Source organism: Gopherus evgoodei, chromosome 13 (genome assembly GCF_007399415.2).
Source record: "Gopherus evgoodei ecotype Sinaloan lineage chromosome 13, rGopEvg1_v1.p, whole genome shotgun sequence".
Taxonomy (NCBI): domain Eukaryota; kingdom Metazoa; phylum Chordata; order Testudines; family Testudinidae; genus Gopherus; species Gopherus evgoodei.
Window position 1 is genome coordinate 8,933,585 of NC_044334.1, and position 12,291 is coordinate 8,945,875.

Sequence of the window (12,291 nt, forward strand, 5' to 3'; positions counted from 1 at the left end):
TTCAATTTATCCTTCCCAAAACACATTAAAAAAAGCTGACAGTTAATTTCATACCTCAGCACTTGTCAAACAAAACTGCGCTTACATTTCGTTCTGAAATATACCTGGACTCGAGGCTGTCAATCAGACAACGGAGCTCAAAGAAGAATCCACACAGTCAGACTCAACAGCACGGGAAGGTTAGAAAGGTGACTAAGCAGTGCCGGCTCTTGAAAAGCTCCATATAATACTGCCATGGTGCTCAATATAGATACATCCTCCTCTTCCCCTCCCGCATTCTGCCAAGTTTCAGCCACACTTGCTCCTCTGAGGGTGTAACCCTGCCATCAATTCAAGAGGATCTGAGTTGATCTCTTACTTTTGTAAATTTGATCTGAAGCTCTTCCCAGTCCTCTCCTGGGTCGGATTACAAACCTGAGGGAAGCAGTGGCTTTTCTTAGGGACTAGCATTACACATTCTCTCTCCCCCTTTGCAATGGCTAAGCAGCCGAGCATGGTTTCCCAATATTGCTTGCTGATGAGACATTGCTTCCTGGCGCACCTCGCGGAACACCCCAGCAGCTTTCGTCAGCTGGCCAAAGAGGCTCCGACAGACACTGACACCACCTGGGCTCTCCAACTTCTCCCCCATTCATCCTTTTTAAAAACACATTCTCCCGTATATAAAATACACCAAGCCATCTAACCAACTCATTTAGAACTCCCCCGCCCCCGAAGATAGCCAAGTTTCCCCCCACCCCACTGCTCACCACACAAATCAAACGGTACCTTTACCATCCCACAAACTCTGCTGTTCCTGACTGATGTACTTTTTAAAGACGTTTTGATGCTCTGGGCACCGATGGCAGCCACACAATATCGCTAAAAGGGTACATGCTATTTCTTTTCAGCCTTAATGGGAAATGGGATCTGGGGGCAGGCTAGCATCTCCTCTGCTCCAGCCTAATGCATAACCTGACATTTCAAATATACTTTATTGCCACATACTTACATTTTAATGTTTTCATGGTACTGCCTGGTGTCTGAAGGCTGGTTGTATAATGGCTGAAATAAATAAGAAAAATGAAGGCATAAATGGTACAGTCTGACATTTAGAAACTTCAGCCTGTCAGAAATGCTACTGTATCAGCGTGGACTTTCAGCTCCTAGAGAGATATGCCAGCATAGTCCATTCCGCTCTAATGCTCTGGGCTCAGTGCCATCTCTCACTGCCCCCCCGCCCCATTCTGTCCCTCTCCTTTAATACTGCAGGTGCTGCTTCTTCATCAACACACAGCAACGTGGCTTGAGTCACTGTGCATCCAAGATCAGCCCGTGGGAGGCAGGCAGCACTCAACGGAGCTGGCTAAGAACAAGCAATTTGCTCTGTAATCCATATAAACACCATGCAACACAGCACAGGAACGGAGAGGGGATGAGGGGGGGAGAAGCTGAGTGTTATTCACTTACCAAAAATGCAGTGTACCTTGGAACATATGACATGGGGGAGGATAGCAGAAGGGGGCTGGAGGAAAACAGTCTGTGTGCTGCAAATTGTTATGTCTACTCAAGTAAAGCCGCCTTAGGACTCTGAGGGAGTGAGCCACAGGGAGGGTCAGATGCTAGTGCCACTCAAGAGAAAGACAGAGCCCGCGTGGTTCCAACTGCATCAGGATTTGGTCTGTCTCAGGGCTACCCACCACTGGATTGGAGCACGTCAATCTTTAATGTACTTATCCTCACAACACCCGTGGGAGGCAGGACAGTGCTGTTCTCCCTGTGTTACCAATGGGGAACTGATGCACACAGACACTAAGTGACTCAATCCAGGGTCACACAGGAAATCGGCGTCAGAAAAGGGAACCGAACCCAAGTGTCAAGTCCCAGGCTAGAGCCCTACCCACTGGGCCACCCGTCCTTGTATTGCCTAGTGATTAGAACATGCAGTGATGAGTCAGGAGATCTTGGTCTTGGCTCTCACACACTCACTCTGCAACCTTGGGCAAGTCGCTTAACCACTGTGCCTCGGTTTCCCTATCGGCGGGATGAGGACATGCCACCTCCTGAGGAGGGTGACCTGACCCCTTCATCCATTAGCACATATAAACTGCTTGGAGATTCTGGGAGGGAAGGAGCTCTTGAAGGGTGACATGTAGTCAGTCACTAAATCCTGTGCCTTCGGGATGAATGGTCACATTAAGCACTGCCACCTGTCATCTAGGGACAGGGGATTCACTGAAGTGGCACCATGGCTATTCATGGCCATGCCCGAGGCATAACCTATGTTAACTGTGCAATACTGAGTAAAACATGAGCACACGCGGGCCCTTCCCAGATCAGGGACATGGGTAAATCTTTCTGAGATGATGAAAGCCATGGCTTAGGGGCATGGAGTCCATTTATCACAAAGATTTGGTCATAACACACCCCAGCAGTCACTTGCTGGCTTTGACCAGAGCTGGGCCCAAGCTGTCCAGTCTAGATCTGGATTCCAACTTCCCAAAAGTTTTGGAGAGGTCAGAGTTGGGATTTTTGGCTAAGACGCATCTCCGCCTTAAAGCAATCGATCCATCTGGCCTCTTCTCAGCATTTCCTTCCATCGGATCAGCTCAGGCCAAACTCCTGATGGGACCAACAACGTATTGAAAATCCTTCAACTTTTGCCCAGATCACCAGCATCGTCTTAGCTGCACAGTCCCAGCCCAGCATAATGCTCTGATTTTAGGACTTGGCTAAAATGCCAAAAATACGAAATGCTGTTACAAACTCCTCCCAGTTTCAGGGCTAGGTCTGACTTTCCCAAAAGCTCTGGGTGCTCAGCATCAGAGTAGGCCTTGAATGTCCATTTTTTTAAGACAAGAGCAGCTGACAATGAGACACAGGACAAGACATTCAGCCTCCTGAACCTGGCAGCCTCAATTAGCCTTGAGTGGTGGGAACAGCTCCCAGCACTCTCACGCCACTCTGATCCTGCTACTTAGCCCTCACCCTGCCTCTGGTTGCTCGGGGCATCTCACCTAGCCCACAGCCACTGGAAAGGATTATCAATGAGACATGGAGCTTTTCCTGGTTGCGAATAGGCGGCTATGGGAAGGATAGCCCTTGTATCCATTTGGAATCAAAGACGAAAGGCCCTGGGGACAAGTCTGAGATGAAGAAGCCAGGAGAGGAAGCAAAACGCGCCCTGGAAAAACACAAGAGAGCAGTGGGTGGTGGTGGTGGCATCTGCAGATGACACAGTCAGCTGGTGTAAATGGGTGCGGCACCATAACAGAGTTACCACCCTCCCCAGATCAAGGGGTTTTTTTTGTTGTTTTTTTTTTAAATCTTCCTTTGCTGCTTGCCTTCCTGCCCCACTTGTAAAGCTGTGCCAAGCCCTGTGCCACAGGGCAGGCCTCTCTGCTCTAGACTGGTCTTGTTAAAGGAGCGTCTCTTCCGTGTTTTGACACCACAGCACATGATGCACTACACGGATACTTCTTTCTGCATGGGGGGATCTCAGCCAGGGGGCTCAGTTACACCGGCCAAGTGGGAAGAATAAGGAACGCTGGCACAAGATTTTTTCCCCCCCATTAAAAATCAGTTTTACACATTTATAAACCAGCTCATACCCAAGTAGGCAGCCAAGAGAATGTGAAGGGGAAACAGGGAAAGCCAAAAGAACCACTGGTGCAACAGAGATTGCTGGAGAATGGCACCAGGATGCAGCTCGAGTACCAAAAGAGACGACCATGAATTCGGGATCAAAACCAAATCAACATGTCTAGCCACTGGCCTAATTCTAAAGATAAGTGTCTGTGAGTACACCCCCGGCTCTGTTAATAAATCCAACAATTGCCCAGCCACAAACAGCAACTGATGAACACAATCTCTGTCTAACCACAGAAATGCCATCCAACTGTGCAGGCAATTTATCCATAAACTTTCCCTAAACCATCTGCGAGCGATTTAACATCTGTGCCAACGTGTGGTCAAACAGCCAGGAGCGCGCATGATGGTCGAAGTCTATATTCGGAACATGGTTAAATACAAGCCAGCCATATTCACTCTCCATGGTAATGAAGCCGACGTTGAACTGAGGGTTGAGTGTAATTTTGTTTCACGTTAAACTATTGAAAAGAGCCATGACAAAGAGATAAAGGACTGGTTTGGCCTGTGTTTATCAGATTTCCCATCCGACGGCCTTTGAAAGGCTTGGGCTAACGTCTGTTCCACTGGCTCAGTGTGTCTTTCTCAACAGTTTTTCAGCATCTAAGACCCTGCCACACCCACCCAATGGACTTTTTCAATCTACAGTAGGATACTACTCCCGTCTGTCCTAAAAGCTTGTTTTTCAAAGATGCAGTCCCTGAACTAAACGTTTACGCCAAATAAAAAAAAAAACCATTAGAACGACCATAAAAAACCCACCATAGCTAAACAACAGAATAAAAGAGGCAGTTCAGAGGCAAAAGAGCATTCTTTAAAAACTGGAAGTCAAATCCTAGTGAGGAAAATAGAAAGGAGCAAGTTAAGTGTAAACGTCTAATAAGGCAGTCCAAGAGAGAACCGAAGAACAACTAGCAAAAAAACACAAAAACTAAGAGCAAAAAAAAAATATTTAAGTACATCAGAAGCAGGAATGAGGCCCTTCGATGGCTGAGGCTAGAGGAGCACTCAAGGAAGACAAGGCCAGTGCGGAGAAGCTAAATTAATTCTTTGCGTTGGTATTCACTGCAGAGAATGCAGGGAAGATGTGGGCCTTTCTTTTTAGGTAACGAATCTGAGGAATTGTCCCAGATTGAGGTGTCAATAGAGATGGTTTTGGAACAAATAGAAAAATTAGACTGTAATAAGTCACCAGGACCAGATGGTATTCACCCAAGAGTTCTGAAGGAACTCAAATGTGAAACTGCAGAACTACTACCTGTGGTATGGAGCCTTTCGTTTAAACCATCCTCTGTACCAGATGACTAGAGGATAGCTATGATGATAACCATTTTTTAAAAAGGCTCCAGAGGCGAACTTGGCAATTACAGGCAGTTATCAGTCAAACTGCTTGAAACTATAGTAAAGAACAAAATTATCAGACACTTAGATAAACACAATATGTTGAGGCAGAATCACACATTTTGAAAAGGGAAATCATGCCTCACCAATCTATTAGAATTCTTTGAGGGTGTCAACAGACATGTCGGCAAGGGTGACCCAGTCAATATAGTGTACTTGGACTTTCAGAAAGCCTTTCAAGGGAGTTTCTTATTCAAAGTAAGCTGTCATGGGATACGAGGGAAGGTTCTCTCATGGATCATTAACCAGTTAAAAGATAGGAAATAAAAGGCAGCAATAAATTATCAGTTTTCACAATGGAGAGAGGGGGTCCCCAAAAGATCTGTACTGGAACCTGTGCTGTTCAAAATATTCAGAATTGGTCTGCAAAAGGGAGTGAACAGTGATCTGGCAAAGTTTGCAGATGATACAAAATTACTCAAGACAGGTAAGTCCAAAGCAGACTGTGAAGAGTTACAAAGGGATCTAAATAAATGGGATGAAAGGGCAACAAAATGGCAGATGAAATTCAATGCTGATAAGTGCAAAGTAATGCACATTGGAAAAAACAGTCCCAACAATGATGCTGTCAAAATTAGCTGTTACTGCTCAAGAAAAAAAAATCTTGGAGTCATTGTGGAGAGTTCTCCGAAAACATCCGTTCCACATGCAGCGGTATTCAAAACACCTAACCGAATGTCAGCAACCACCAGGAAAGGGTTAGATGAATAAGACAGAAACTATCATAATGCCATTATATAAATCCGTGTATGCACCACCTCGAATATTGTGTGCAGTTCTGGTTAACCCATCTCAAAAGAGAGTTATTAAAACAGGAAAAGGTGTAGAGAAGGGCAACAAAAATTATTAGGGGTATGGAACAGCTTCCATACAAGAAGAGATTAAATAAAGACAGAGACTGTTCAGCTCAGAAAAGAGAGAATTAAGGGGGGATGTGACAGCCATCTATAAACTCATGAATTGTGTGGAGAAAGTGAATAGGGAAGTGTTATTTACTCGGTCACATGACCCAATTAAATTAATAGGCAGCAGGTGTAAGCAAACGAAAGGAAGTACTTCTTCACGTAATGCACAGTCAAGCTGTACAACTCATTTCCATGGGATATGGTGAAGGCCAAAAGTATAACTGGGTTCGAAAAAGAACTAGATACGTTCATGGAGGACAGGTCCATCACTGACTATTAGCCAAGATGATCATCGACACCACCTCATGCTCTGACTGTCCCATAACCTCCAAAGGCCAGAAGCATCTGGCCCTGGCCACTGTCACAAGCAGGGTAGTGGGACAGATAGACCATTAGTCTGACCCAGAATGGCCATTCTTATGTTTCTGTCCCTTCTTTTAAAGGCTGACCTCCCCATTCTGCTCTGTAATTACATGGCAGAGTGAACACAATTGCCATATCATCATATCACCAGGAGGGCAACGACAGAAAAATTTTGTAAAATTGAAGAGCAATAATCCCTATAGATCAGCAAGCAAGAGATAGCCAGAGGATCAGACTCCATACTCTTAGATGTGCCCACTGCCGTAGCATCTCAACACTAACATGCTGACTGCACTGGTGCTATGGAAGGTATCAGGCTCACGTCACAGCTTTCCATGGTAACGACGTGGAAAGCAGCTTCGATGCAGTCAGACCCCTAATCAAATGAAGTTCATTGAAGCTGGTGGCAGTACTGGTCTGTGTCATGATGCAGAAGTGCACCGGACTACAACTGTATCCCAGGCAACGTATGTGCTACAAGGATGCTGTGGCAACCCCCATTGGCAATGCAAGGGCACACAAGACAAGACAGGTAGGATTCAGACAGGAGTTAGGTTAACAGCAGCTTCCCTTCCCCGGTGCACATTTCTAACACTAACCCACCCAAATCTGCTTGTTGAAGTGCAGGCAAAGAACCTGCTGACTAATTCAGGTTTGGAAAGCTGCAAGGGAAACAGGCATCTGTCCTACTAAGTCCAGGTAACTTCGAGAAGGTAGGTCCATCCTTAGAATCAATCCTTTCACTGGGAAGAGAAAAACCCAAGCTGCAACTCTGTCGCATCACATCAGCATGTTCCTCCTGATCAACAATCGCACTGGAGGGGCTTTCTTTGCAGGAATGCTGGAGCGACTTTACAGTGCACTTCTGCCATGAGCTCCTGCAAGGGGGCTGCAGGGACTGGAACGAAGGGCGAGAAACATATTGATGAATGAAAATGTCTTTCTTCGGTGTGACTTAGTAAATGAAGATTAAACCAACAGGGGTTTGATGAGGCATGTAAACACCATGGAAGGGGAGAGAGCATTGGCTGGTGTGGCTGCTTATGGATTATGATATATTCTTGTGTACACACAACCTTGCAAATACATCAGTTTGATTAATGTCACCAACTTCTGCTGCTTTTTCTTATACTGCCACAAGGAAAACTTAAGAGACACTATCGAATTTCTTTTATTACCTCACCTATCTTGTCTCTCTAGTATCCTGGGACCAACACAGCTACAACACCACTGCATCTGCAAAAATTTTTGTTAACTAACAGTTTAGGTTGCTTTGAGTTAATGACATGCCGTTCCACACAGCACTTGAAAAGAAACCGAAACATTAAGAAATAGGGAACTCTAAAACGCCAACATCAAGTTCAACACATCACTTGTCGTTATACGCTCAAAGGCTAGAAACTTTCATCTGCTCAATATCCACATCACCCGAATCTCACTGGTGACCATCAACAGTAAAATGTTTCAGAATTAACTGTGCGGTGGTTGAGCGAACTCTGTCTTTCCTTGTGGCCATATACACTCCACAGAAAGAGATTTTGAAAATATCTAATTGGGCAGAGACGCACGTGTGACAGATCCCAATCAGCATTTCCCTAAGGTAAGATGAGCACAGCCTACTCCTTCTGGAGAATGTCCACTTGGAAAAATGAGAAGACAGTTATATTTGTTATGAGGGACTTGGCTAGTGTGACACCCTTTTGAAAAGGAAGTCGAATGAAAGCTGCAATGCACTGCAATGTTCAAACTGCCAATCTGTCTGCCCACCAGGACTGGAAACGAGAGAAATCAAACAAGTTTCAATCTCTTCGCTCAAAAACAAGCACTACCTTGAGGAGGTGGAGCTCTAGATTCAATTCTGCCATTAACACCTTAATGCTATCAGGATGTTCCCCTCAGCCCCAGATCCCAATCGGTGGCTTGCTAACGCATGTGTGTGACCTCCTGCCTCTCTCAGTTCTGACTAACCAATTTCCTCAGTGACCTCTTGCTTTGAGCAGTCAGCACTTGGCAAGCTGCCTCCTGATGAAGCTGACATTTATCTGTCACCACCTCTGTTTGAATATAGTAACCAGAGTGCTCTTGAACTAATATTAGTGAGACCACCATGCCCACAGCTAAGCCGGGAGCAATTCATGCAGCTGGATTTCAAATGAACTCAGGGAAAATCTGCAGCCCTTTCACATGCAACTGGCTCCAAGGGACCCAGAGCTGCACACAAGACTCTCGGGCTTGAGGGTCGCCTAGGACTGTTGTATGTGCCTATATCACCAGACCTTCTAAAGAGGAGGAACACCAAACAAAGCAGGCATGGAAAGCTCTGTCCTCCTTCCTAGAGCAATTTCCTTTCTGATACAGAAGAGAAGCTGCACATGAACATCATTTCTTGGGTCCCAGTAGCTTCTCGATGGCCCTTGTCGTGGATGGGGCCCTGTTGTGCTAATCACAACATGGCAGGGAGTAGGGGATGGGAGAAGAGCGTAAGCCCTGTTCTGCAGCATGTGCATACAGGCGAGATTTCCATGCCCCACTCAGAAGTGGGGCGCAGGCTTAGCCTCAGTAAACACTACACAGTGCCATTCATGTATCTATTTAAACATCTTGCATTTGAAGGACTGGCACCCAGCCCTGACACAGCCAACAGGAGGAGCAGAGAGAGACTCTGAAAGGTTTAACTCCTTGGGGACTACAAGGAGACACAGTTATGCAGGGTCTCCCTAACTGAGAGGCGAACCGGGGGATCATTAACTTCCTTGTGACACTTCCTGTGTGCGTACACACACACACACACACAAAATTAATGTCATGCTATCCCAAACACTTCTGAATTAAAACTGGCAAGGCCAGTTCCTCTCCCGCTCCCCTCTTCCCAGGGGCTATTCATCTGGCAGATCCCACCATACATACACTTGACTTAAAAGTACCTGTCTGGGTAAGGCTGCAGTCAGTGGGTGCTAAGGGTGCTCAGAAGCTAGCAAGGGGTGCTCAGCACGATACAGGACTGGGCCCTCAATCCTCCCCACACCCAACTGCTCCTTTTATATAGTGTAGAGGGAGTTCTCCTGGGAAGCCCTAACACAGTGCCCTGCAATGAGCTGTTTTCACCTACAGCTCAGGAATCAGAGTCACTGGCATTTGCTGGAGACAGAGCAGAGTGTGTTGGGTAGAGGGGAGGGGACAGCTGAAATTTGACAGCAACCATGAATAATGATGATTGAATTTTCACTGCTCCCAGAAGTATGACAGGCAGCTGAGAGAGATGGAAACTGGACTCTTACAACTTCACAGAATTATTGCTTACAGGTCATTCCGATCTAGAACGAGCAGTCCTGGGACATGCTCTTCTGACACCTCTCCTGCTTTTCACACCCTCCCCCCCTGCATGCTATCCTATTATAACTGTGCTGGGGAGGGGGACCCACAATGAGAACATCCGCACACGGCATCCCGATGTTCACCAGTCACTGAGGCGCTGAATGCATAGTCCCAGGAACGTGGTGGAGGAAAACATGAGCGTCACGGATTCACAAGTGCAGTGTCAGGCACTAATCAAGTTTTGGATAAGTCCCTCCCACCGTTCTGCCTTTGGCTGAGGTAGAAGCAGGGAAAGCAGGATAAGGTTCCCAGAACACAGACATGTTCTTTGTGCGTGTGTGTGTGTGTCTTATTATTCACTCTACCCGCTTTGCTTCCTCCTTTGGTGCACACCATTGACACATTCTGGCCAGCAGAACACTTCCTCCTTATGGTTTAAGCACAGGATGGTGCGCTGGTCTCCCAAGACCTCTCCGAAGTTGGCTGCCCTCCAAATCCCCATGTTGTGAGACAACACTTACCAGTTCCACTTGGGGACCCAGTCCTTCCAGGATCCTGTGGGCCGCTTCTGCTTTTTTCTGCAAAGAAGAAGGGGGAGGGGATAGGAAGAGAAGTCATTTCTCTTGCCGATCACAATTTCAGTCCCATGCTTCATTTTTCTCCCTGCTTTTTCAAAACCTTTTGTTCTGTTTTTTAAACTGCTGCTAAGCTCAGCCATCACCACGTCCTGCCCCCCAAGGTGCAAGGGGAAAGAAAAGGTTAAAAGCAGCAGACCTTCCAGATCTGCAACACAACACTGCAGGCAAAGGGCACCACTGGCTAAGTTTAACGTGCACAGTCCTTAGAAGAGCTACAGAAAAACAATCCAGACGCCAGAACCTACTCCATGCTGCCCTAACGGTCCCCTCGTCCTCAGCGCTTATTCATTTAGGAGCCCTTCGGCCGCTCTCGGCAGCAACTGAATTCTCTTTCACTTTTCAGGCGGTTGGATTCTGCACAATTACCGCAGCACTAGCACAGCACGAGGGGGCGGCAGGGGGAGCAGACAGAGACAGAGAGAGATGCCCTTTCTAGGATTCATCCTCTCACGAACATGTGATCATCACATCTGAGCTGCCCTTAGCTCCTTCCCTTGCTGGTTTCCCCTCTCCCCTCCCCAGCACAAGCCACATCCCCCTCCCCAGCCAAACTACCTGGCACTTACTAGGAAAGCAGAAATATGTGTCATCATGTGCTCAGTGGTTACTAATTAAACAGGCCTGAAAAAAGCCAAGGGTTCACTGAGCAGGGGAAGCTAAATAAAAGATGAGAGGGTCAGTCAAAAGCTCTCTTCCTAGCAAAGCCAGGCTTCTCCGTGATTGGCACTAACCACCCCGTAAGTCTGGATCACGTTACGCTGCTGAAGTGACCCAGCGCTGATCACATAAAGCAAAACACCGGGCAATATAAGGGGCTGGGGAGATGGATTTTTATACACACTTATTAAATAAAACATAGAATTTTAAGCATTCAGGAGGGTTAGAAGGTGGTGGGCGGTGGGAATTCCACTGCTGCCTAGAAGGGTTTAGCGTGGGGAGCATAGGCAGCGCGCAGCTCCCCCTGGGTTTTAAAACACACTGGAGTTGGGGGGAGGGGGGAATCCTTCTTGAAGCACGTTCACGGCTTCATCACAATAAGCACTAGCGATGGGCTAGAGCCACTAGCTTGGGATTTGGATTTCAAACACTCCTGAGGCTGGGCAGCCCAGGGCTGGGTTTCCGTTAAGTGCACTATAAAAAGACAGGGCCTACTTGCCAAATTTGGATCAGAATTTCAACTTTTGGGGTATTTAGATAGAGGAGGTTGATACCGGCCCCTCTCTGACAGCAAAGCACATGCCCCTCTCAAGCTGATGCCTATGCACAGCTGGATGCACTTACAATGTTTTGTGATCGGAGATGCCTCGCTAATCCCCCACATGCTGTGCTGACGGTTCACCTTGACTCTCATCCACCAAATGCAAGGGCTTTATTATGTTTCCCAAGATTTACATCTATTCCCTACATCATCCCAGGGCAGAGCCTCAAAAGTGCTAATGCAGATCGTAGGTGTGCAAATACCAGGGCCTTGCACACCCACACAGAAGAGCTGATTTGCATGTGAGCACTTCTGCAGGTTTGGTCCCAGGATCAAAAAAGAGGCACGCATCTGCAGTCATCCACTAACCAGCCCCAGGGAGTTCACATGACCAATGAAAATTTTCCCAGCAAACCAGGATGAGTTTCAAACTATTCCATGTGCTGCAGGATGTGTGTGTGCAAAGGGGCAGATTCTCCTCTCACACTGTTGTGATTTGGAACTAACTCGGCTGACACCACCCCAATATAACTGAATCATGCAGCGAAGGAACCTTCCTCACCAGGCACAGTAATACCACCACCATCATGCAGCTCGTACTCAGCACATTTCATCAGTAAAGCTCAGAGCACTTTACAATGGAGGTCAGTATCAGTATCCCCATTTTACAGGTGGGGAAACTGAGGCATGGAGTGGTGAAATGATTTGGGCAAGGTCAGCCAGCCGCAGAGCCAGGAATAGAACCCAGGTCTCGCCAGCCTCAGTCCAGTGCTCTATTTGCTAGACCACACTGCCTCCCTTGTAGCCATGAAGCTGTAGAGATCTATTATCTCCTGGCATCCCC

At 47.0% G+C, this 12,291-nt stretch overlaps 1 protein-coding gene across 17 annotated transcripts in view; it reads right to left on the reverse strand.

Annotated features, from left to right (window-relative positions):
- The window catches only part of NCOR2 (nuclear receptor corepressor 2), a 402,926-nt gene that overhangs the window by 175,986 nt on the left and 214,649 nt on the right, over positions 1–12,291 (reverse strand). For 15 of the 17 annotated variants that reach the window (XM_030583492.1, XM_030583491.1, XM_030583488.1 and 12 more), the window contains 2 exons: positions 10,133–10,189; positions 992–1,044 (listed from right to left, as the gene is read on the reverse strand). In XM_030583492.1, coding sequence (XP_030439352.1) covers positions 992–1,044; positions 10,133–10,189 — 110 coding nt within the window. Of the gene's footprint in view, positions 1–991; positions 1,045–10,132; positions 10,190–10,385; positions 10,392–10,494; positions 10,517–12,291 lie in introns of those variants that run through there. The other 2 variants (XM_030583503.1, XM_030583504.1) reach the window with 2 other exon arrangements.